At 44.0% G+C, this 27,203-nt stretch overlaps 1 protein-coding gene across 4 annotated transcripts in view; it reads left to right on the top strand.

Moving 5' to 3' along the window:
* PLCE1 (phospholipase C epsilon 1) overlaps window positions 1–27,203 on the top strand; it is a 284,395-nt gene that overhangs the window by 121,985 nt on the left and 135,207 nt on the right. For all 4 annotated transcript variants that reach the window (XR_009246452.1, XM_058671015.1, XM_058671017.1 and 1 more), the window contains exon 3: window positions 14,623–14,911. Coding sequence is in view for 3 of the 4 variants with exons in the window: in XM_058671015.1 (XP_058526998.1) it covers window positions 14,623–14,911 (289 nt within the window). In the remaining variant the exon portion in view is untranslated. The remainder of the gene's footprint in view (window positions 1–14,622; window positions 14,912–27,203) is intronic.

Genomic DNA, 27,203 nt, shown 5'->3' on the forward strand with positions numbered 1-27,203 from the left:
GTCCTGTCTTACAGTAATGTGCATTTGGTCGCTCTTCCCAGCATTTGCTATCAACAAGGAAAGCAGCGAGTTGTACGACATCTTGGGAATGCCTGTCGTTGTACCATTGATATTTTTAGGAGCATAGACTGTCTTGTTTTGAGATTGCTTCTTTAGGACTACGCACGCTACCTCTGGAAGGACAATGCAAGTGCTCAGGCATAAAAGATAAACTCTCCAGCTTTACTTTCTTGGTTGTTTTCTTAGGAAATATTTATGAATGGAAACAGCTCTGGGCTGGAATTACACCCAACTGTAAGGGTTTAGACGGCCCCATGACTCAGCCCAGACTCATTTCTTAACCTCTTACCTTTGCCCACATGCGGCTAGTTTGCACATATTCCCTCCGCATAGAGCATTTTCCCCCCTCTTGCCTCCCTCATCTTTACCTGGCTAGCTCTCACAGTGTTGTCTCTTAAACAACATGCCTAGAAGAAGCCTTCTTCTCATTCCCCTCTGTGTTTCCGAGGTGCTCAATGCTGACCCCATGACACAGTTGCCTGCTGTACTGTAATTGCCCATTTTCTTGCCTACCTTTGCTGAAACTCAGAAACTTTCTTGAGAACAAAAAGCTTTTTTATTCATCATTTCGTCTGCAGTGCCTGGCAAGCTTTTTGGCCCAAAGTAGACATTCAGAAAATATTTGAATAAATGGAATCCAAAGGGGGGAAAAAAACTTTCTTAAGCAGGGATTTCTTAACATTTCAGAAAGTACTTGCCACTTGTCTGCATTGGATACCAGTCTCTGGGGCATGGTAGTTATCTAAGAAGTCCCAAAAGGCCCTGGGGTCTCCCCAGCAAACTGGGTTGTACCTCTGTTCTGTACCCTCCCTCACATCCTCCGGCTTAGCCATGCCCTGCCGCCTCTTGCCTTCTAGTCCCAACAGTTCTCCCGTTCTCCCAGGCTCCATGACTTCCTGACCTATTGGAGTTTGATGACAATCTGACTCCTGGAATGCTGGTGGTGTCTTTTCATCCAGTGCTACCTACTGCATTTGTTCTGTGTGAAGTGTGTCCACAAACAAACCTTTTCTACCCTTGGATGACACTTGAAAGTCTATTATGCTTGTTCATGGCTCTTATGCAGACATGAGGCTCTGAAGTGGCTGCCAGCATTCCTGCAGCACCTCAGTTAATAAGAACCAGAAGCCAGCTTATGTTAGGTTTTGTTAAGGGGAGTTCAGTATTGTGACTCAAGTGCAGAGTTTCTGTTCCACTAGGGAATTGGGAGGAGAAAAGGAATAATGTCCATAGCTCCTTTCTTGGAGACCAATTTTTGGGGGGGATCCTATCATAGGAGAAAACTTCAAGAACTAAATCCTGGGACACAGTAGGTTAACCTAATGCCCTTGCTGCCAACATCCCATATGGACACTGAGTCATGTCTGGCTGCTCCACTTCTAATCCAGCTCCCTGCTAATGGCCTGGAAAAGCAGTGTAAATGCTCCAAGTGTTTGATCCCCTGTACCCATGTGGAAGACCCAGATAAACTCTCCAGCTTTACTTTCTTGTAAAGCATGAATCAGTGTTGATCACTGCAGCCATCTAGGAAGTAAACCCGCAGGTGGGAGATCTCTCTCTCTCTCTCTCTTTTTAACTTTCAAAATAAATCTTTAAAAAAATAAATCCTTACAATTTTTCATTAGAAGAAACATAGTATATTCAATAATGATAAATGACTACCTACTGATAATATAAAGACCTGTACTTGAAGACCCTCTGATTAACACTCCCTCCTCATTCCCACCCCCATCCTTTGAAGCACAAAGGATCAACAAAGGGAGGCAGCCGAAATGAAGAACAGAGGACGGAGATGGACAGCAGGATTAAAGGCAGGAAAGGATGGGATGGCATAGAAGGTAGATCCAGACAGAACAGGAAAAGCAGGAGGGAGAACAGACAAGTGGAAGAAGGTCAAGTGATGACCAAGAGGAACTTTAAAAAACAGAACAACAACAATGCATGTCGAGCAGCCTGGAGAGATGGGAGAAGGCAGGAAAGTTAGAAAAAGGAAGAAACCTGAAGTAAAAGAGGAACCCTACTGTGTAATCCCACCTTCACCAAGAGGGCTAAAATGTCCCAGTTACCAGTTCTTGAATGTCACATGTGCCCAGTACTACACTAAGGTATTGCATGTATAGCATTGTGAACGCCCTACCCAAAAATTGCATCCAGAGTTTGCTGGGCACTAGAAAACATCCAGATGTCTCTTTGTGAGTTCACTTGTAGGAGACAAGGATAGAACTATTCTCCCTAGCTCCAGCCGAGAAGGTCAGAGGCTGGCCAACTAAGGAGGCATTTTACAAGGGGAATTGGATGGGAGAACAGAAGAAAACATCCCTGAGCATCACAGAGGCACCATCAACCAGGCAATACTAGGACATGACTAGGAGGAGTCAGGGAATTGGTGATATTGGGGAGTGAGAACTTGTTTGGGATCCTGTTGACCAATAGGCACAGCTTTGGAGCTTGCGGTTTCCAGCATTAGTATTGTTATGACAACATGGATACTCAAGGCTGGTGAAACTGAGACAACTGCTCTGATGGGCATTTGGCTTAGTGGTCAAGACTTGGTTTGGGAGGTCTGCTTCCTGTATTGGAGCACCTGGGTTCAAGTTCTAGCTTCACTCCCAAGTCTAGTTTTTTGCTAACGCATACGCTTGGAGATGGCAGCCCATAGCTCAAGTGGTTGGGTCCTTGCCATTCATATGAGAGATCTAGATTGAAGTCGGGACTCCCACCATTGGCCAGGCCTGATCCAGACCATGGCAAACATTTAGGGAACAAACCAGCAGATGAGGGAGCTCTCTCTCAACTAAACAAAGAAAATAAACTTTGAGCTATCTCACCTCTATGAATCCTGGCTTGTGACAACCCTGTAGCAGTCTTCATTAGACAATCACGAGTTACTTTCCTACTTCTCCTGGATGGTGATGCTGTGTCTGCTGCCGCCAGGCCCCTCACTCTGCTGTGCCATGCCTTGTTGTCAAGTCAGTGTGTTCCAGAAGGTCAGCCTTAGCCTCAGATCATCTTCAGGGGCTCTTGAGAGGAAGAATAAAGGAGGAAATGTGGTTTGGTCCACGTACAGTGAGCCAGGTAGAAGGGAGTCCAGGGGAGCCATGAGATGGAGGCAACACTGGTCCTTTGCCATCAGACAGAGAGAGCAAGATTAGAAACCGAGACAAAGAGAACAGGAATCGATGCAACAAAGGGCTGTGGAACAGGAAGCCAATGGCCTGGTCTTGTAAGTTGGCGTCAGTTCCTTTCTACCTGCTGTGGGCATACAGCAGCTCAGATGCATGTGGTGTCAGGAACTTTGTCCTTCACCGCTTCACGTGCACAGCTTAGGAAAAAACCCTGATGCTGAGCCTCTGGGCCAGGGAATGCAGTCTACAGGATTGTGAAAGTGAGTTCTTGTCTTACAGGGCTTTGGCCTCATGTGATTCATTAATTGATCCATTGCTCCTTAAAGCTGCGAGGAGCCTGGTAGTTCAAGCCATTAAGTCCTTTCTGTGGTTCTAATTCACGGCCTGACATCACAAGCCTAGCAAGCATAATCCATTCGTCCTGATTTGATTTTTTTCTTTCTAAGAGGCTTCCTTGGCAGCCAGGTTCTCTCATTACAATATGATTCATCCATGTGGTAATTCCCATTAGAATTAATATCTCAGACGTGATTCATCTTTGGAAATATTAAGCTGGAAGCATCATTTGCAGAAGGCTTGCGGGATATTTGGTGAGAGTTGCCTCTGCGATCAACCAGCATGTGTTGGGCTTTGCCCTGAGCTGGTGTCTGACCTAGGGGTTTCAAGCTGTATAGCGCCAGTCACTCTCATTCTAGAAGGGAGATGACCTGGAGGAAAGTGTCGTTGTATGGAGCATGTGAGAAGGATCATCAGAGGCGAAAGGGAGTATATTCTTAAAGTTGAAGCCCATGGTTTTCAGAGTTCGATAGCAGTCAGAATCACCTGGAAGGGGTTGTTAAATAAAATAGATCTCCGGGGCCCATTCTCCAGGCATTGGATTCAGGAGATCTGAGAGTGGGACCAGGAATTTGTATTTTCAACAAGTTCCTGTGTGATGATGGTGCTGCTGGACTGGGGCCCACAGTGCAAGAACGGGGGCACAAAGCCTTTGGTTGCCCTCCATCACACACTGTCTCCATTGCCTGCAATTTGCTAAGCAGTGTGCCCTGCATTGGGGACAGAATACCAAATAAGCCATGATTCCTGCTGTGGTGGGAACTCCCTTCCTGGAAGAAACAGACAGTGATGTCCATAGTTCACAGGCAGTACCTCGTGCAGATTTTGCAGTTTGTAAATGAAGCACAGATAAGAATTTCTTTCTTTCTTTCTTTTTTTTACTGGAGCCCAAGGTAGGTTACTTGGAGAAAGCAAAATTTTAATGAAAGGGGAGAACATGCCTTGGAAGGAGTTGTCTGGAAGGGTATTTGCAGCTGTGAAATTCCCACATTATCAAGTGTCCTGGGATGTCCTCTGCACCCTCCTTCGATGGTTCCCGCAGCCCTGAGGGTTCTGCTGACTTCCTGTAGAAGCAGAGCTCTGCTTAATTGGCCTGGCCTTAGCAAGCCTTTATTTTTGGCTCCCTGGAGTTCTGTTTGGTCACTGTCTCGTGCATGGGCTAAATACTCTCAGTAGAATGGAATTCTCGGCACAGGCGCTTGAATGGAATGTGGAATGGGACCAGAGGAAACAGTCCTGCCTGCCACCCAGATCTGACTGTCCATCCCCACCGCTCAAGGCGCCAGGCAGCCACCACTGCCACCCACCTCCAACAGCCTCCCAGCCATTTTTTTTTTCTGATGATCTTTACCTAGTTGGTTAAGGCTCAAAGCATCAAGGGCTACAGGAAAGTGGGTTAGATCATTGTTTCCACATTCTCTTTTTTTCCCCCTCCTGTACCCGGGGGAAGGGGAGAGACAAAAGGAGAAGCCATACCCACCCTCCCAACCATCTCAAGGGTCCCCGATGTGGGGCATGCTCCGAGGGCACTGCTCAAGTGGTTTCAGTAGTTCAACTGTTCTGGGTTGCTACTGATCTTGCCATTCCAAGCACGACGAAATCTCTTCAGAATCCACTGGCTGACGTAGTCCACCTTAGCCTCCACTTGCCCAGATTTTCACTGCCAACACTTGGCTGGGGTAGTTGATTAGTTTGTTCTGTCCTTTGTTCTGATGTCGAATGTACAGCCTCCCAACTTTTGTTGACTCCTAGGAAACATGGCAGTTTCTACAGAACTGCCTTTTGTTCACTGGTGACAATCAACTGTCTTCTTCAGTGTGATTCAATTGGCTATAAAGAATTCACGGAAAAAAAATATGATTTTATACAAGATTTTGAATAAGACATAGACTTGAGAGATTTACCCAGTCATTGATCATGAATTGTTTATTGTTGAGGAGTTGAATACCAAGGACTGTTCAGATACAGAACTAGAGAACCAAAAAAGAAAAAGGTGATGGGATTGTTAGAACAATCGCCCATCTCCTGCAAGTGCTTTCCTTGACTCTATCTGTAAGCAGGCTCCCCACCCTGTTCAGCTTGGGGATTAGCAGCAGTAGCTTAGAGTTGGAGAATGCTAAGGTTATATGTAGCTGTAGGCGCACTAGCTCCTAATTTGAAATGCCATTAGTAGTGGAATTTTTTTCCACAGAGTTGTCCTGAGATTTAAATGAAATCATGTCTCCGTGCTCATTGCCTCGTTCAGTTTATGTTCTCAACACATACTGCAATTTTATAACTGTTGTTATGAAGTCAGCGGGTCCCAAAGTGAAAGACCTTCATCATGTTGAAAGATTTCAAAAGCTGGGCCATCCAATCTTGTACAATTTCCCATGACTCCAATCCCAGAAGGATAGCTTTTAAAACAGAGTGAGTGTGAAATGGATTCCCTGGACAATAGTGCCTTTGATCCTAATAGAAGTCAAATCATGTTGGAGCCTTTGGGGCTGTTAGTTTAGAGGCACGAGAATCCTGGTGGATGCCACGGGTGGGGTGTGTCTGGCTGCTGCAGGCCATGCAGGACACTAAAGTCTCTGACTCTCTCTCCATCTGAATTACTCCTGCTCTCTTCAGCCTTGCTGTGTTTGTCACATTTTATTTTGTGTCCTAATTCCGCTTCCTAGGGATGTATGTATGTGTGTATGTATGTATTTATTTTTTATGAGATTTACATAGTTGCTCAGGGTGGGAAAGATCAAGGGTTAGGGGAAAGAGGGTGAGACCATTGTTTCCAAATTTTCTATTTCTTCCTCCTGTATCTGGAGGAAGGGGAGAGATAAGTGGAGAAGCCATACCCAACCTCCTAATGTCTCCCGTTCCCAGGGATGGGGAAAGGCCACCCAATATCATCATCCCAGGATCCCTGATGTGGAGCATTCTCTGAGGGTTCTGCTTAAGTGGTTTCAGTAGTTCTGAAAGGCTGTTAATCTCGCTGATCCAATGATGGGGAAGTCCATTGGCTGAAAGTCTGCCTTAGAGCCTCCATTCATTCAGATACTTGTGTCATCGCTTGGCTGGGGTGGTTATCCAATTTGTTCTGCTATAACACCAGATGTCCTCTGGGGACCCCAATGGGCTGTCATATCCTCCATGTGCATCTGGGCATGCCATCCACTGCTCCATCTTAGCCCTTGAGGAGGCCCATTTTTAACACATGCACTCTACGTTCAGTCAACCGATCCTGCAATTTTCCCCATGGTTGGAGTTCTGAGTCTAGCAGTTCAGTCGAGGGTAGATCCCCAAAGAGAACTCATCTGAGGTGATCCTAGACCTGACTCTTGTGTGTGCCAGCCAATGTGGGGACTGACTCAATCTGTCACCCACATCAGCCTACACACACACACACACCAGTAACTGCAATTGCTGAGTCAGTTCTGTCTCCAGCCTCATCTTTTACACAAACCAGTGGGTGCTGCAGCCAAGACCAACCCAGCCCACTGCATGCTCAGCCCTCATGTACACCAGCAGGAACTGCAGCCTAGTTGGGGTAATTCTAGTTGCCCCCTGTCCTGGTTCCTGTGCTTGCCAGTATGTACGGCACACTGGTCCAGTTTGTCCCACATCCCATTCATCTGGCGTATACATCCATGGGCATTGGAGTCTAGTTCAACCCAACTGACTCCACCATCCAGCCCATACCCATGCCAGCAGGTGCCACCACTTGTGTAGCCAGGCCCTTTCCCCAGTTCTGGTTCTCATGCTCACCAGTGGGAGTTGCAGCCTAGGGCTGCTGACTACCAGCCATTCTTCTTTCTTCAATCATAGGAAACTGCCAGCATTTTAAGTTTCTTCAAGCCTTGTGTAAGCATTGCTTGCTTTTCTGTAAGTTAATCCATAATATCAAGGTCATTTTGCCCAAACCACACTGGACCATTTCATCACATGGCACCTGCCATAAATGGAAGAAATATAATTCAGTGAAAAGGCCTATTCATGGTTCAGTCCTTATTAAGCCTGTTGCCTTGAGGGGCAAAATTTGAAACACTGACTAATGTACAGCTCGATACACAAAAGGGAAAATTTTTATGAATTTATTGATTCTTTCCCTTTCATTTCTTCTAAAACCTCAGTGAGTTTTATGAGTCTACATCCAAACAAACAAAAAAGAAAACAACACCAACAAAAAAAGAATTAAAAAAAAGTCTACATCCAAAATACATCTTGGCTACATACAAGTATGAATCTGTAGTTTTGTGTATTTGCTTATTGTCTGTCTTCCCCACTAACCTGAATCTCTTCTTGCTCACTGTTGGGTTCCCAGAAATTGGGCTTGTAATAGTGTGTGTGCTCAGTGAATATAATTTAATTGTTGAGTTGGTTAATGGACACATAGCTATTTAACAAGTTTGCATTCCATGTTGTGATACATAGATTTTATCTCAAAAAAGTTACTACCCCATGGAGGGCCTGCCTAGTTTTCAGCACCTTCTAGTACCACATTAGTCAAGTGAAATAAAGTTTATATAATGTTTTTACTTAGTAATTCAAAACTATAAATCTTCCATGCAAAGGAAATATACTCAGTCATTTATTAGTCATAACTTCACCAGGGAAGAAATTATGACTGAAAACAATAACAATAGCAGTGTAAACACCACTCAAACTGCTTGCCAAATAATGATGTGGTCTGAAATCTCGCTCCTGGGTGGTAGGGTAATCATCTACAAAACAATGGATCAAATTGGACCCCAGAATTGTACAAAAGTAAGTTTTAATGCTGAATTGGACTCTTACTAGCTGTAGAGGGCTGCTGTATTTCTCTACTACTCTAGTTTACAGCCACACAAAGTCAGTGTAGGCAATCAGTTGTAAAATTAAAAAGCTTATCTATGTGCACAGCACACCATCATTGAGTCAGTTAAGTATTGCTTTGCTATAGAATGTTCCCAACCCTAGTGTTTTCACGATGATTATTTAGCCCATGATTATGTGAATTAGTTGGGTCATTCTGTCAGTTGGCATTGATTGTCTCCATTGGGCTCTCCTCTGTGTCTGTGGTGGCAGATGACTGGCCGTTGGATAATCTAGCATCTAGGATGGTTGACTGTGTGTCTAGCCATTGGCAGGCTCACGGCCAAGGTAACAGGAGTGACTTGTGCTGTTGTCTTTCGTCTGCCAAAAGGCTAGCTCATGGTTTTCCACATGGTAGTTGTTTCAGGAGAAAGCAATTCCCAGTGCACAAGCGTTTCTCAGGATTCTTATATCACATTTGCAGGTTTATCATCGAGTAAGTAAAATTACATGGGCATTCTAGAGTCACTGAGGGGAACTGTCTTAGTCTGTTCAGACTGCTATAATGTAAGAACATACACTGGATGACCTATGAATAATACAGACATTTCTCAACAGTTCTAATGCCTAACAAATCTAAAATCAAGGTGTCAGCATATTCAAGGCCTGCTGCAGGCCTGCTTTCTTGTTCATAGATGGTGCCTTCCCACTGTGTCACGTGATGGAATGGACTAACTAGCTCTCAGAGGAGTCTCTTTTTATAAGAACAATACTTCCTGTGGGCTCATCCCTCAATACATAATCATTATGTGTAAGCCCTGTGTTCTAATACCATGACTTTAGAGGTTACATTTCAACTTACAAATTTGGGGACACACATTCAGATCATAGCAGAAATAGTTAACAGCTGTTTTTGACCTCCACCACAATAACTATTGTCACTATTATAAACACTATTATTTATGGTACATTTGCTCTTGGCCAAGCACTATTGTAATTCCATTCTGTTTATCAGAGATTGTAATGCTTGCCATAACCTTATGAGGTAGATATTATTGTAACCTCATCTTGGAGAACACACAGTTGGGGTATAGAATAGCAAAGCCAGGCATCCAGGGTCACTTAGCTGGGAAGCAGGGGAGCTGAGAGCCAATCACATGGGCAGAGCCACCTGTAGGAGGTAGTTTATGGAAAAATAGAACTAAAAAATGAGTTTACTTTGGCACAGTGTTTTTGCGATCCACGCATAGGATTTTCCATGATTTGTTTTGTATACCCAAGTAATCCTGTAAGCAGTAATATCCTGGTTTTGACGTGCTGCTGAACACTACCGTCTCTAGCACCACTTCTCCCACTTTGCAGTATTTTCAACAGGCACGTTATTCCCACTCATCCAGTCTCAGTATGACTAGGATGTATTAGTTCACATACTGGTAGAAAGGTTGGTCTGTGTGTATGTGTCGTGGGGGCGGGGAGAGGTGATGATTTAGCAATGGGAATAGAAACTCAAGGTCTTATCCTTAGAACCCTTCATCTTTTATTTCTGCACACAAGTTTGGGGGCCTAAAACAGTGCTGAATAATTACTTAATATATATTGCATTTAGGCATTTTAGAGGTTTACTTTATTTATTTGAAAGGCAGAGTTAGAGAAACAAGGGAAGAAACACAAGGAATCATCCATCTGCTAATTCATTCTAGCAACAGTCAGGTCTAGGCCAGGCCAAAGGCAACAGGCAGGAACTTCTGGGTCTCCCAAGTGAACACAGCACCCTAAGCACTTGGGCCATCATCCACTGCCCTCCCAGGCATGTTATTAAGGGGTTAGGTAGGAAGTGGAACAGCCAGGACTCAACTGGCACCTATATGGGATGGTGGGTAAAGGCAGCAGGTTAACCTGCTCTGCCACAGTACTCCAAGGTGAACTGTAGTACTTTTTGTGGGTAGAGATCATTGCTTTCTCCCTTTGTCTGCAGCAGTTAGCACAGGTGACCAGTACAGGAGTTTGGCACATTTTGTATGTATCAATGAGCATATCCCCTTCACTGATCACAGCCACGTGTGGGTGAGTACTCCCAACCCCTTTACTCAAGCTGGGTGCATTCCAAGATTTGCAGTAGGAGGTTGAAACCACAGATAGTCCTGAAACTGTTATGTTTTCCCTTTACATACTTACACAAATTCAGTGTCTTTCCATCTTAATTAAAGTCTTATCACACACTGTAACCATACTTGTTTAGTTCGAAGTGTGACAACAAAATTCACATGAATTTTCTTTTCCTTCACAGCTTCATGGTAGGAGAGTCCTTCTTTCCGTAAATCTTAGCAACCTCAGTATGATATTTACCCTTAAGATGATAATTGTAAGCTTTTTATGTGAAAGAAGCACTTTTTTGGCATCCATTTGTCATACCTGAGTTGTTAACATCACTCACTAGTCTTGTGCTTTGAGACCTTTAAGTAAAATAAAGGCCATGTAATGCAATGTAATTAATGAATAAATGAATATTAAAGAAAAAAAAATAAAAAAAAGAAAAAAAAATTAAAAAAAAGAAAATATTAACCTGTAAAAAAAAAAAAAAAAAAACATTTTTTTTTTCTTCCTATCTCTTTGTAAACATCCTGCTAGCTAAATTTATTCAAAGGCAGAGGGCAAGGATGCTCATTTATGTCATCCAGAGAAGGGTGATACAGGATGGAGAGTGGACTTGGTGGACTCAGAGGGGCAAGAGAGTAAATGCAACAGGAAAACAGCCAAATCACAGTCTAACCTCAATGATCTTAATAAAGTACAGGTTCTTACAGCAAAAAAAAAAAAAAAAAAAAAAAAAAAAAGTAAAATAAAGGCTACTTGAACATAAATACTGCAGCATCAGGACAGTTAACCTAATGGCTAGCAAGTAGGTAGTAGAGCGGCATGGAGTGGCTGTCATGTAATTCTGTAAAACTATCTCCAAAGGTTGTCAATTTAAAACCAATGCGTTGGGCCCGTCACGATAGCCTACCAGCTTAAGTCCTCACCTTGCATGTGCCAGGATCCGATATGGGTGCCGGTTTGTATCCTGGCTGCTCACTTTCTGTTCAGCTCCCTGCTTGTGGCCTGAAAAGACAACAGAGGATGACCCAAAGCCTTGGGACCCTGCACCTGCCTGGGAAACCCAGAAGAGGCTCTTGGCTCCTGGCTTTGGACCAGCTCAGCTCCGGACATTGCAGTCACTTGGGGAGTGAACCAGCTGATGGAAGATCTTTCTGTCTTTCCTTCCATCTGTAGATCTGACTTACCAATTAAAAAAATTATTAAAAAATTATTTGGAGCCAATGCATTTTTTTTATTTCCAGAATTTTTATTTAATATTTTCAGGCCATTCTTGACCTCAGGCAACTGAAACTAAGGAAAGTGAAACCATGGATGCTGGTGGGCGGCAAAGAGAGGGCTGTTATACGAATGGTGGCAGATATTGGCCAGATGTGACTACTGGTGTGTGGTAGGGACAAACACCAGTGGGAATTCCCTGCTCTATGATGGCTGAAGGTCTTGCCATTATGCTCCATTTGGTAATACCCAGAACCATAAAATTATTTCATTTTTTAAGGAGCTACTATGACTTCAGATGTGTGTATACATGTTCTGAGTTTGCAACCCTGCGTGTCTGATGAAGTCTGTCTGTTGGTTGAGTCTGACCCATGGCCAATCAATTCATGACACAACCTCCCCCACCACTGCCCCAGTCAGCACACACATATTAAGAATCTATTGGCACCTCTTTATTGCTTATATCTGCTCTGAAGGCCAAAGGTGGCAGGAGAGCCACAGAATCAGGTGAATATACATACCTGTGAGATACAAGACTAGAAGAAAGACAGGTGTGTTGTATAGAAGTTGAAGAAGTGGTAATAAGAATTAAAAGTGAATTAACACTCCATGTATAGGTTAAGTGCTTACTTTAAAAAAAAAACTCCATGGTCTAATAGCATTTAAATAAAATAGAATACATTTCTTTACTTTGCCCTTCCTAATTGTAAAATGTAGGTCTCCAAAGTGGGGAGTGTTTGCTGAGAGTTTCAAGGCTGATTAGTGAGTCCTTAGGTCAAGTGATCCCTTGTAGATCTGTGTCAGGGGAAACATTTTGGAGGCATTGGGTTGGATACTGCAGGAGCCAGTAGGCAGCTCTGAAGCTGTGATGTGGACAATAGAATGGGTAAGGTCACCAGTGAGGGCACAGTAGGCCCATGGAGTAGGAAACAGAGCAGGTCACCTCATTCGTCACCAGGCACTGCCTGCATATTCATCTGTTGAAAATAAAGTGATGTCTCAACGTTTTTTCCTCTGCCAACAACAAGCAAGGAAATAGCTTGAGGACTGCCCACCCCTTCCGGGCCAGTGCTCTTGGATATCCCCGCGTGCTTTAACAACACCTCAGATGGCATTGAGCAACACGCAGCAGCACAGCTGTCACCTCGCACACTGAATTTTATAGACAATACAGTTGTAAACCATCTGCTGTTCCTTGAGGGAAGAGGAGCCTACTCCTGCATGGACTTGTCCAACATTTACTGGCACCATTTCTAAACCCTAGGCTGAATGCTCCACATGCTTTGTGTGATATCTCACAATGTATCCAGGAAATGATGTGTCTGTGTCTATACGTTTTGTTTTTTACTGTACCCATTTCATAGAGGAGAAGCTGTTTTGTGCTCATGAGTAGGTCTCTAGCTACTCAAACCGCCAAGTGTGCAATTGCATGGGTGGACTTCAAGGCCTGGGCTCTTTCTGTGCTAGTGATCATGTCCCTGGTTACACTGACCATCCTAAGATGTTACACTCTATCTCTACATGGAAGCATATTTCTGGGGGCAGAGGAAGGCAGACTAGAAATCCAGTTAAGGTCAGTGCAGCTTGAACTTCATGGGGACTTGGGGTTTGATGGAAGGTCTTGTAAGGACTTAGCAGAGTTCAGATTCCTGGTTGAGGTGATGTTTGGAGTGTGCTTCGCAGAGGCACATGCATGGCCTGGAGGTCACATGAGCGTTTCCCGTTTGTGGCCATTGGTTGATTTCATCAAATGGAGTGACCTCCATTTCAACTGTGTTGTAAGCTCTTAGTTTATCTTCCTTTTTCCTTTCCTGGACTGTGAGCTCTTTAAGGAGAGAAACTGCCTGATTTTCCCAGATCTAGTGCTATGGCTGGGATATAAAAACATCCCTATTTGTTGATTTGATGAATGAGTAACAAGTCAACCAAGGCAGGTGCTCAAAACAGTGTGATGGACACAGTACAATGTAGTAAGCCCTTTCCCACCATCAGAGAACCTGGTTACCTCACTCCATGTGGCGTTTTGTCCCTGTTGTTTATACAGGAAAATCTTCAGAAAGTTGATGAAGAATATACATGTCTTAATTCTGTTTCTCCACAAACTGTTTGAAATCTTCATATCCTCTCTGTTCATCACTGGCCTTCCAGAATGCTTGATAAAGGCCAAAACCTTCCTGCTTAATATCAAACTTCATTTTCCAAATTAGGTTGGATTTCAGTATGTGCGGCCATCTCGGTGGCCTTTGACACAGCCAGTTGCACAGACCAGAGTCTATACTCATGTATGTTGAATGGTTGCATTGGAGTGCACTAGAGACATAGTTGAGTATCTGCCCCAGGTGGCTCAATCTTGATAATTCTCCATGCATTCAAAGGATGAATGGAGAAGAAATCATAACAGTGATAGGGACAAGGCAGATAGAGTGGGCCAGGATCTGTCTACTATTTGGATGTGGGAGTTAAAGGGGAAGAATGAGAAAAAAAATTCAAAACCTTTGATCTCTGCTAATGGATTAAAGGATTCTGCCCAAGAGAGAAGTGGGAGAATTTCTCCTTCCCCGTAGCCATCTCATCCTCACTTTGGTGTGAACATGGAGAAATGGTTTCCATGAATTTGTAGCTAAAGTGTGCCACAGAGGCAAATGGATGGACGGGGCGGCCATAGAGGAGACTGGAAGGATCCAAAGGAAAGCTCTGCTCTCATCTATCCACAGAGGAGTTGTTCTCTGCTAAGAAGGGGACATTGAAGTGGAATGTCATTTCGGTTGTACAGTGTGTAAGTGCTCCGTTTGATGACAGGCTTGTTTGAATGGTGCATTTTATAACCACACACGACTTTTCCAAATACATGGTGTCTGTGGAATGTTCGGGTTGATGCATGAGTCCAGAGCTCAGAGTGTTTGTGCTTGGAGGGACTGGATCTTCTTTCTTAATAAGTCATCTTGGCATTTTGTCAGCAAGTTAATTTGCTTTTCTAAGAAACTAGCTGAATACTTCCTGTACTTTGTGCTATTCACAGATCTACAATGCAGTGAGAAGAAAAGAAGAAACAGAAAATACAGTTGGATCTCTTCTCCATTTCTTCACAAAGCTCCCAGCCTTGGAGACAGCCCTTGGCAGGATCAGTGTGGGTCCCTACTTGAAGCAGTGTATCCGAGACCCCGTGTGTGGGTACCGTGCCACCCTGCAGAGGACCTCTGTCTCCCAGTACCTCGCCGGGTCTCTCCTGGAGGCCACCACGTCATTAGGAGCAAGAAGTGGCCTTCTCAGCACTTTTGCAGGTTCCACTGGACGAATGATGCTGAAAGGTAATGGCAGAAATTTCAGTTTTAACTTTTCATAGAGAGGAATCTGAACAATTATTGATTCATTTATCAGGGACTTGCATTCAAAGTGTCTGTTTCCAAAGAGGGAAAGTCCCTTTAAGTATCAATATTCTGAAATATAAGTATTAAGATTTTGAAGTTCAGTTTTCAAAAGGAGTAAATGGTGACATTACAGTCTTTTTGATGTTGCAGCATTTGTCTATTAAGAGATTTCATATATACAAGGTTAAACCTATGAGGCTTCCTGCGCTCTATTCTGCTTCCCTTCATCTTTTTTTTCTCTTAATTTTTGTGATAACACACTTACAATTTATTTTATAGTCATAGGCTTTAATCCTTCCCTAAAGAAATAATCCAATAAGTAGAATGACTGTTGTTCCACAGGTATAGATAAACAAGGGTATAGACAATAATCACATCTCAAGTTGTCTGTTTCACTCATATACATTGTATTTTTGTGCTGCATATATTAACCACCACAAATCAAAGAAAATATGTATTTTTTATTTCACTAAGCATAATGGTTCTGTTTATATCCGTTTTGCTGCAGAAAGCAAGATTTCACTCTTTTTATGGCTGAGTAGTATTCCATTGTGTATGTGTACCACACTTTCCTTATCCAGAGGCTTTCTCCTAGTGACAGTCCATGATAGATGTTAATTAATGTGATAAAACTACTAGTAAATAGTGTGGTCTTGTAGTCACGTCTAAAACCAGTGGTGGTCAAGAACAAAGTAAAACATAGGTGTACTTCTTGTACAGAATCAGTAGTTTCCCATTGGCCAGAAGAGCCAGAAGACATCTTGTAGCAACTCCCACCTTAAAGGACAACATAGGCAGGAGGTCCACTGCAAATGAAAACCTTTGGGGAAGGGCTTTCTTGGCCTCAGAGCTTTTCATCTACTTCCCACAAGTGGCAGAAGGCAGCCCAGAAATGGCAGTGCACCACGGAACTGCAGAGGCTTGTGCCCTGAACAGCTGTCCCAGGCCAGTTGGCAGGCTTCCCTGGCAGGAAACTGCCAACCAGGCTGGGACCATGCAGAGCAGTGTCCAGCCTAGGAGCTGCCAAGAGCTTAATCTGACGTCTGGCCATCTCTCGAGAGTAGTGGCTCTTGTCCCTCTTGTCCCTCTTCATTGAGCCCTGAGACCTGGAGCTAGTGAGATAGTGACCTTCTTCCTTCATCTTCATCCTCTCCTCTGTCTCTCACACAGTCTGTGCAAGTCTAAGAGGAATAGCACCACCTGCTTAGCACATTGAGGCTGTATTTGTTTTCTGCAGACATCTTCTCGACATTGCTTATAAATGGTGAGTGAAGGAAAACACACAAGTTATAGACACACTCATCTAAGAGGCTAGTTTGGTTTCTCTCTCTCTCTCTCTCTCTCTCTCTTTGGCCCATTCAATATGTTGACTGAGTCTATATTATGTGCTGGGTGGTAAGAAAGGAATAAAACATCGTTCCTGTCCTTGTGGAACGTATGGGCTATAGGTGGTGGACACTTTTCCCTTCATGCAGGATGTAAGGTTTGTTCACTCTGCTGTGACTCCCAGACACTGCCAAATTTGTGTTCTCTGTCATTGCTCTTCCAGGAGGTGAGCTGAGGTTAGTGTGTGGAATTTGCATTGGTGCAATACCTCTGAGTGTGTTGAGGGGCTCATTCTGCGATGGGCCTGTGTTTATTGGAGAGCCAGCAGCACGTGGGTATTAAGGGGGATCCGAAGGAGTGTAAATCCATTTACTTGCCTTCATGGTGTTTATGATCCTAAAGAAAAGGCCAGATTTGCATCCACCTAGTAATCAACAAATAGTAACTGCAGAAAACCGAGTGTCAAATAACGGGGAGATTACTTTGAGTGTTCACGAGGTTTGGAGAAAGAGAGCATGTTCTAGATAACAAATAACTTGGTCTGAAATGTGAGGCCTCAAATAAAGAAAAAACAAAAAGTCACTTCCGTTTCTGTCCATTGCTATGAAGTGGATCTTCAGGGCCCTCAGAGGAGACAGACATCCCTCCAGCCTTCCCCAGACTTTGGGGAGAAGCAAGGATGCCGACTGGTGCATCTGTTGCCCTGACAGCAGCTTGATTTTCATTGCTGTTTGCAATTGCCCAGGCAGAAGAGAGCCTCATAGATCCACCTTCCCAGCTCTGAGACTCGCTGCACTGTCACTAATGTGGGATCTTGACATTGGCTTTCTGTGCAGGCACCAGAACTTCTCTCCCTCTTGCTTCACGTGTGGGCAGCTCCAGCTGAGTGATACCGTTGGCAGGTTGCCCTCTGCCTTTTTCTTACTTCTGGGCCTCTGGCCTACTCACTCGGAAACCTTATTCAATATTAGCACCCTCTCCCACGAGGCTTTCAGAATCTCCACGTACCTCTGTTAAGCGCATAATGCTTCTGCATGATATGGAAGAAAATGCATCAAAAACCAGATGAGTTTTTTACTAGAAAAAAAGAAAAAAGGAAAGTTTGTGAGGTAAAGCATATGGTAATGAACTCAACTGAGCCATTCAACAATATAACATATTTCAACGCCTGGTGTTGTGCAAACTAAATATGGTGTTGTACAAGCTTGTTGTACAAGTTAAATACTTTAAAAAGTTTGTGGGACATTAAATTTATTATTTTTAAATCTGAGCCATTCCACAGTGTAACATGTTTTCAACACCTGGTATTATACATAATAATATGAGGCTACTTTAGAAAATTTGTGGCGGGCCCGGCGGCATGGCCTAGCGGCTAAAGTCCTCGCCTTGAAAGCCCCGGGATCCCATATGGGTGCCGGTTCTGATCCCGGAAGCTCCACTTCCCATCCAGTTCCTTGCTTGTGGCCTGGGAAAGCAGTCGAGGACGGCCCAAAGCTTTGGGACCCTGCACCCGCGTGGGAGACCCGGAAGAGGTTCCTGGTCCTGGCATCGGATCGGCGCGTACCGGCCCGTTGTGGCTCACTTGGGGAGTGAAACATCGGATGGAAGATCTTCCTCTCTGTCTCTCCTCCTCTCTGTATATCCGGCTTCCCAATAACAATAAAATCTTTAAAAAAAAAAAAGAAAAGAAAATTTTTGGAACATGTTATTAGAAGTATGAATTTATTATTTTTATTCCATGCATAATTCTTTTCAGAATATATATTTTCTGAATTTGATAAAGTGTTCTGTGCCAAGATAAACTAAAAATTTTTGTTCTTTTTTTAAAGATTAAAAATTTTTTTTATTGGAAAGAAGAAGATACAGAGAGAAAGATCTTCCATCCACTAGTTTATTCCCCAAGTAGCTGCCATGGCCAGTGCTGAGCCAATCTGAAGCCAGGAGCCAGGTCCCTCTTTCAGGTCTCCCACTCAGGTGCAGGGTCATAAGGTCTTGGGCCATCCTCGACTGCTTTCCCAGGCCACAAGCAGAGAGCTGGATGGGAAGTGGAGCAGCTGGGACATGAACCAGCGCCCATATAGGATCCTAGCAATGCAAGGTGAAAATTTAGCACTAGGCTATCGCACGGGACCCTTTTGTTCTGTTTTTTTTTTTTTTTTTTCATGAACTTTTTGAAGTGCCTTCACATATATCATTTTTAACAACATAGAAAAAATTTTAATTTAAATCATTCTTCGAAGCCACTGAATGTTCATAATCCACAGGAGCCATAAAATATTCCAATTCCACAGGTCAGCCATCGGGTCAAGCTCTGATGCTCCTCCCCCTGCCTGAGGCCCTCGGCACGTGCTGGCTGCTGAGATGTGCATGGCCGCCACTCTTCTCTGTCACTGTTTGCCCCACAGGATCACTTTGGCTAATATCTTTAGACTTGGAGTCACTAATGAAAATCTGGAAGAGGGTGTGTATGCTGCACCATCAGTCTCCATACTTACGTGGGTTGTGTTCTGGAAGTTCATTTCTCCAACAACTTAAAAGACTGGAGAAATGATTTTGAATGTGGTAATTTGGTTCCAGACTTTAGTCCTCAAAAACCTCATTAAGCCCTAAGACACTTGGAATCTACATGTGCTCCCTGGAATAAAGGGAGAAGTACGTAGTGGGAATACTGAGGCTCAACTTCTAAACTGAATATTGCTATTAATAAAATGATAAAATGACAACACTTCTTGTTGAGGGAAAATATTTATTTCAAAAGCAAAGAGACACAGAGAGGTCTTCTATCTGCTGGTGGTCTTCTATCTACTCCCTAAGTGGCTGCAACAGTCAGAGCTTGGCCAGATCTGACTCGGGAGTCTCCCACGTGGGTGTAAGGGACCCAGTATCACACCATCGCCTGCGTCCTCTGAGGATCCATCAAAGGAAGCTGGCTGACAGCTTCTGCACAGTATACGGCAGTCCCAGTTGTAGCTTGACCTCTGTGCCAGACACCCTCTCTGCGAGGAAATAATTTAATTATAGATGAGGTTAAAGTTTTACTGGGAAATTGAAGCCAATTTTCAGCTGTTTCAAAGATTTCAGATGATGCCAGCTATAGTTCTTTGTTGTGGTCAGTTATACTTTGAAACACATTCTTCTATGAATTAGAAATTTTTAAAAACTTCATTTGAAAAGCAGAGTTAGAGGGTGAGATATACACAGTCCATCTGGATTGTGGATGGCTGGAGCTCGACATGTGGCCATCGTCTGCTGCTTTCCCACATGCCTTAGCAGGGAGCTGGATGGGAAGTCGGGCAACCGGGCTCAAACCAGCACCCTTATGGGATGGCTGCATTACAGTGACTTAACTGTCTGTTATACAATGTAATAGAATTTTTAATGGGTTTTTATAAAGGACTGAACGGCAGAAGGAGCTGCCCAAGTTTCATAATTTTTTCCCAGAGAGAAATGGAAAGAAATGGAGTCAGAACTGTTGGAGGACTCATATTGAAGTCGATTAAGTTGGAATATCTGGAGAGAGATGAGGAGGGAGAAAGACCAATGCTGTAGAGTTTCATTTTCATGAGTTACTCAGAGCATTCAAAACCAAAGTGGGAAGGTGGCCAGGACTGCGGCTGGTGGAGATGCCGAGCCAGTGCTCCGTGGGGACAACAGGCCTTCAGTGTTGCCAGATGGAAAGAATTGTAGAGACGGATGGTGGGGAAGGTTGCACAATTGTGTGAATGTATTTCATGTTGCTGTTTACTTTAATGTGCTAAGCTGGTCGGTTTCATAGTGTGTGTCTAGCCTTCACAGAAAAGAATTCAAAGAAAAAGTGAGGGGCGAGCCATGTGATATTGGTCTCTGGCCCAGGCATATTGAAATGTTAGGAGTCCTCTTGCGGAAGTGGTGGTAATTTCAAGATGGGATGTGGAACAGCCTTGTAGCAAGTAAGACAAGAAAATGTCCAATTTGACAGCCAGTCAGGAGCTGGGGGACGTGACTGAGCAGAGCTTTGCAACCCTGTAATTAACATAGCATTATGTGGGAGAGAACCAACAAACAGCACACAAGCAGGCCTGGCTTTCTGCCTTCAAGGATGTGTGTTCATCGGGAATGTTGCCCAACTTGAAGAGATGTTTTCTGGTACAAATCACTCATCAGCAAGAGTGTGCCCTTGATCATAAGTGTCATTCCGGTCAGTTGGGTTACAATTAAGAACTTTGTCCTTCCCATCTCTGTCCCCGTGTCCCTTGGCTCATCAATTTTGTTAGAACCTCTAGATCTGGTGGTAGTGGGAGTCAGTGACGTGTGGATTTCAATCATCGGGATTTCATGCCTTCATTTTATGCCTTTAAAAAATGTTTTATCTGTTAAAAATTACAAAAGCAAAATCAACTAATAAGGGAGAAGGAAAAGATAAGAACTTTGGGAGTGAAGTACCAAACTAGAAAAATTAGAAAAATAAATTTTTTTCAAATAATGCAATATTTCAAAATGTGTGTATGAAAAATTTTTAGTGTGTACCACTTAGGTTTTCTTTTCTCTAATTGTTGCTAGCTTTATGAATTAAACATTACATATGATCAAGACAGTTTTTACTCATTTAAATTATGCAATAGAAAAGAAACCTCTATAATTTGTATTAACCAGTTTCAGTGTGTGTATCTGTGTGTGCATGTGTAGTGTGTGAGAGAGGGAAGTTACTCCAATAAAATTATTAATCATGTGTAGATTATAAAAAGACTTAAAAGGAAAGCAAAAAATTATCTCACAGGTTTAATATTCTTACTTGGAAATTTGTTTTTGATAGAAAAGTTGACTGCATCTTCAGTGTGTTTCCTTTCATTGAAATAGTATATCCTATTTGTCTCTTTCTCTAAAGTTACAGCTTGGAATGGAAAGAGAAGAAGTCAGAGTGGCAAGACACAGATACATTCAGATTGCGTGACTGTACTAGTACATAGCTTGGTTTATAAAGGCTGTCTTGGTTGACTTCCTCATAATCAAAACAATTACCCTTACATGCCCACCAGGCAGGGAAGGCATGCGCATAGTTCTAATTCCAGTAGTTAAGTTTACTTTTAAAGGAGCAGTCTGACTTTCTAGTTTTGTGAGGTTGAAATTGTTTTCTTAAAAAAGTATGCTTTAATGTAATATTAGGTGCTTCTGTACCAGTTAATTGCTAAAAAACAGTTTCTTCCTACCTACCATGGCCTAGTCCTGTGTCACCTACAGGAAGAATGCAAAAGGCCACACCTGGAAGCCTTCTACTTGTGAAATAGTATTTTTCATTCATTCCAAAGAAACTACAATGTTAGATTTCAGGTATACTAAATTAGTTCTACTGCCTACAGAGAACTCATCAAATACTGCCAAGCTAAATGTAGTGCCTGAAGGCCAGCAAGGTGGATGGCACAGGACAGAAACTCTGTATTTTGGGATCCCAGGGGGTCAGTTTCCCTAGGAAGTGTTACTGCACACCCAGGGGTGCCCTGACCAGTGTGATTCTGTACACAGGATAGCCAGAGCGTGAGCCCCACACTAGTAATGACTCAGGGGTGCCCTGACCAGTGTGATTCTGTAACCAGGGTAGCTAGCCCCATGCTAGTAATGACTCAGCGGTGGCCTGAACATCCAGTTGGAGTTGGAAGAGTGGTTGTGTTCAGTTCCTTTATATGTCCTAATTTTGTTCCTAGAAGCTACTATATAAAAGGGGAAACTTTTGTCATATTTCTCAGTATAAGTTTTGAGAGGAAGGAAGAGACGGGGAGAAGAGGGGGACGGAGCTAAGTAAGGTAATTAAGGCCTTGGATGACAGCAGTGCCACACAGGCAGTTGCCTTCCGAGCCAGTCATAAAAATGTCAAGTCCCAGTAAAACAGGAACTCAGAATTCAAGATAATTATTTGAAACTCTGCTCAAAGAAACAAATTATTAGACTCTAAATCTTCCCCCAAAAATCTTATTGAAGTAAAAAAAAATGGTGCTAAAAGATGATTTTTCAATGTTGGTAATTAAATGCACCAGAAAAAGTGGAATAAAAAATTATTTTGTTCATTGTTGCAAGAGGCAGATTTGATTATAGAAGAATAAACAACAAAGGATACCTTGGGCGAGTCAACAAATCTGAACTGGAGAGAGAGGGGAGATATTTAAGAGTAGTACAGTTATTTAATAATGAAAGGATAACCAATAGAAAATAAAACAACAATAATTGGAATATTGGAAAAATGGCCCAAATTCCTCATTTCTCCTCAAAGAGGTTGAATACATCCTGCTTAAATAAGAAATATAATAACTCTGTAACAATTTCTTTTTTTTTTTTTTATTGTATTGTTGACAATCTTTACATAGTTAACTATAGTTGAAGGAAAATCAAGAAAGAGAAGAAAAAAAAAAGAAAAAAAGAAAGAAAAAGAAAAAAAGAAAAAAAAAAAAAAAAGGTTCAGGGGGATAGGGAGGTGGGCAATGCTATTATGTCCATATTGTTTCCATCATGTATCTGAGGTAAAAGGGGATATTGAGGGAGAAGCCCCACCCGGTTTCCCGCCCACCCCAAGTCCCGGATGTGGGGCATGCTCTGAGATATGTGCTCAAGTGGAGTTAATAGTTCTCCAGTTATGAGTCACTGCCAGTTTCACTCGATGAGGTGGTCCACTGATTGATATGGTCCATCATGAAGTCTCCATTTGTCCCATATTTCACTGCCAACATGTAGCTGAGATGAATGATTGTCCTATTCTGTCTTCTGTCTTTTCTTGGTTAGAATTCTGAGTCCAGCAGTTCAAGTGGGGAGATCTCCAAAGATACTTTGAGGTATTCCCAGACCAGATTCTTGTATGTTCTAGCAAGCACAGGGCCCGGCACAGTCCATCACCCTGATCAGCTGGTGGTTGCAATTGCTGTGTTGGTTCTGTTTTCAGTCCCGAGTTGCACTGGAACCAATGGGTGTTGCAGTCCAGTCTGGTTCGGCCCTTACATCAACCAGTGGGAGCTGTAGCCTAGTTGGGGCGACCCACAATAACCCCCACCAGACCGCCCCCTACCCTGGTTTGCCAGTATGTGTAGCAGAAGACCAATCTGTCCCCCATCCCATTTGGCTCTGGTACTTGTCAATGGGTATTAAAGCTTGGTTTTATCTAACCAACTCAACCATCCAGCCCTCACAGATATTGTTGAGTACCTCTCTATCTAGCCATCCCAGCCCCCGTCCTAGTTTTCATGCCCTCCCACGGGAATAGTGACCCAAGAAGGGGGAACCCACTTTTTCCCTCCCAGGTCTCTCTGTCCCGGTTTATGCACTCTTTAGGTGGTCCTGTGATTTGACTCGACAGAATTAGTCCCCAGTGCCAGCTTCTGCCAGCTGATGCTGTGGCCCTGATCTTGTCCACATGCAGCGCACAGGTGTTGTAGCCTTGCTTAGTCGTGTCTGTCTCTATCCCAGCCAACACTCTCCAGTGGGAGTGGTTGTCCAGCGAGGGGACCAGCCCCTTAACCCCCCCGCCAGCTCTGCCCCTCCCTTCCTGGATCTCACGTGTGCTGGATGGGTGCTGCATTCATATCCAGTACAGGCAACCACGCCCTGGCGTTCCAGAATGTGTACTGGTTTTGTCGCAACCAAACCCGGCCCATTCCACACTCTGTTCTGGTGATCGGATTTGCCAGAGGATGACATGAACTGATTCAGCCTGGTCTGCTCCTGACCCATGCCGAATGCATGCCAGTGGGAAACTTTCCATGGCCTATTCTGGGCTGTTTCCAATCATGCTTCTCGCGCTTACCTGCAGGGACTGTGTCCTGCCAGAGGAGTTGCCCAGGCTCCTCCATCAGAACCCCTCCCAATGCCAGATTTTGCGCTTGCCAGGGGGTTCTTGAGCCAGCCCTACTCAGTTCACCTCCTGTCCTAGCAGGAACAGTGGCTTTTCCTGGCTGGCTTTCACCCCATTCTGACTCTTGTTGTTGGATGTTTCAGCCCAGCCATGGCTCGTCCATACCCACATACAGCTCACACATGGCTCAGAAGGGGATTGAGACCCAGCCTAGTCAGTCCCACATCTACCCTGTTTCTCCATAACACCAGATGGTGCTGGGATCTGAACCGGCCTGGTGCATCCAATCCCAGCCCACACTAGTGCCTCGGGTGACTGCAACTGTTTCCTAGATAGAACGCAGCCCCCATTCCACCACATACACCCCTTGGTGGGAACCTCATCCCAGCTGTGGCATCCCAGATTGGGACCGTTCCTAGCCGTAAATCACGCACCTGCACGTGGTTGCTCCGAGGACCATTAGGTGCCAGCCTGCTACTCAAGCCGGAGCTTATCTTTTACTTGATAGGTGTTCAAAGCTCAGCATTATTAAGGGATTGGAAGTTCTTCAAAGGAAGAGTTACTGGCACTGGGAATCTTTAGGATTGACTCAGATCCCAGAAACAGTGGGGTCACTCTAGAGCTATCTCAGCAGCGATTCAGATGTCCAATACCCCAGAGCTCCCCGGCCGGGCGGCCAGCAGGCACAGCCCCCAGGCATGTCCGGGCCCAGCCCGCCATGAGCCATGGGCACATGGCGGACTGGGTTCGGGATCCGAGCTAGACGTCCTCTCCCGCAGCCCTCGGCTCGCCTCTGGCAGCCAGAGGTTAAATCCTGCAGGCCCGAGGTTGCACCCCTCCCCAATCCCGTTCACCACCCAATGAGGGTGGCGGGTGGGCCCCGGACATGCCCAGTCACGGAGGCCTCCCCCCTCGGCGTACTCACCCCAGAAGGAAGCAGGCCGCACCCAGGCATGTCCGGGCCCAGCCCGCCATGAGCCATGGGCACATGGCGGACTGGGTTCGGGATCCGAGCTAGACGTCCTCTCCCGCAGCCCTCCAACAATTTCTTATAGTCAGGAGAACTTCTACCAAAGAACAGAACAGAAGCAGGTGCAGGTAGTTACCTCTGAGAGGAGCCCATCACTGATACACATCATCAGGAAAAAGCACCCTCCAGTCCAATCAGGCCCTGGACTGAGACCAGCACCTTGTGTGAGCCGGGAAGAGATCTCAGGGACTGGAGGTCACTACCTTGCAACTCCTTTACTTACGTCCTCCTCAGGACTGCCACATAAGGCCACTCATTCGTTTGCTCATTCATTCAGTGTCTCTTGAGTACCCAGTGTGTGTCAAGGATTTAACAGTAAACAAAATGCAGACTTTTCTCTCAAGGAATTCGTCTGCTACTCAAGGAGCTGGACAGATAAACATGCAATGTGACAATAGTTTAGCTGTAATAGTTGAAATAAGCGTGAGATGTAGGTCTCAGAGGGAAGTTTCTGGATCTTTTGAGTGAAGCCTGAAGTTTCTAAAATGGAGAACCTGGAGAAGCATGGCCAGCTGCTTACCCGAGCAAAGAGGTCCATATTCACATCAGGAAACTTGTGTTTCTAGGTAACTCCACGGAGGACTCTCCAGCAGCACCGGAGGAGCTAAGGTGCAAAGCGTTCATTCCTGACACCTGGAGACTTGTGTAAAAATCTGTGACTAACATACAATTTTGTGTTCAAGTTAGAAATTTGTACATTTTTATAAAAATGAACTCATTACAATCGACTGAGACTTAGAGTACACAAAACTAATCCTTTTGAGTATTTCTAAGTTGTTTGCTTTAAAAGACTAAAACTCATTCAAAATGAGCTATGAAATTCTGGTCCATGGGAACATTTATAGAAGATAATGGGTTATGCTTATTATCTGTTTATAATAGCATGTGGGTCAGTAGGAAATATTTAAGAAGAAAAAATAGAAGATATGAAGACAGCCTGAGTCATTATTTAAACTTCTGTTGCAAATGTGTCTTCAAACCAAGAAAAAAAACGAAGAAATTAGTAATGAAAGTTGGTAAAAGGGCATTTTAAAGGATGCTGGATTTTTGTGGACTCAGTTCTAACATATTTTTACCATCTTCAGGAGACTCGAAACTGGCCCATGGAAAATACATATTTGGTGCTTTAATTCTCATCTGTGTATTTCATTGTAGCAATAGGTTTTTTTTTTTTTAATGATTTTCCGTTAATATACTTTTTTAGGTGTGGGAATTCCTCCCTCCAACTTCCCTCCTATTTACCATTTTCCCCATATTATTACAGTAGTGTAGTCCTTCAGTAGCAATTCCATGTTTAACAGGCTGTGGCTGAAGTCCATCATGACACTGTAGGTATGGACAAAGGTAGATGATCTAGTATCATAGTGTCAAGGTGTGTTTAACTGTTTTAATTGGGAGACTTCCTTTTATTCAGGAGTACAGATGTGCACTGCAACACATCTCTCCTTCCTGGTATGCTGGTTTTCATTATACAGTTCATCTATGAAAATATGTGTATATACTTGTGGGTTTCAAGGGCGAATGGGTCACTGATTCAACAAGATGGCAACTAACAGTCAAGGTCATTATGTTACACATGGTGAACAAGATGGCGGCCAAGGGCAGAGCCCTGGGTGTGAGCCAGGGGTCAAGTTGTTTTAAAGAAAAACTGATTGGCCAGGGCCATTTCGCTCACCTGCCCCTGGCCTATCGGAGGTGGCTTCCACAGTTGGGCACAATTGGCTTCTAGTTCTCTCCTCCTGGAATTCCTAGAATTCCTGACTTGAGGCTATGCGCTGCTCCATATAAGAATGTGTGTTTCCCAAATAAACTGGAACTGCTTAGACAGAACCCCTGCAGTGTCTGTGTGTTGGGAGGTTGGTTGGTGGGCAGCAGGCTCACCCCCTCTGACAACGGAGTACTAGAGGAATCTGTCAGGGAGACCCCACATGTACTTCTATGTATATTTGCTGTATTTTGCGTGAAGGTTGTCTTAGATCACATAATGTTTGTCTTTTTGGGACTGGCATGTTTCACTGAGCACAATGGAATCCAGTTGGGATCATTTTGTTGCAAATGGTAAAATT

Source organism: Ochotona princeps, chromosome 13 (assembly GCF_030435755.1).
Source record: "Ochotona princeps isolate mOchPri1 chromosome 13, mOchPri1.hap1, whole genome shotgun sequence".
Classification (NCBI taxonomy): Eukaryota; Metazoa; Chordata; class Mammalia; order Lagomorpha; family Ochotonidae; genus Ochotona; species Ochotona princeps.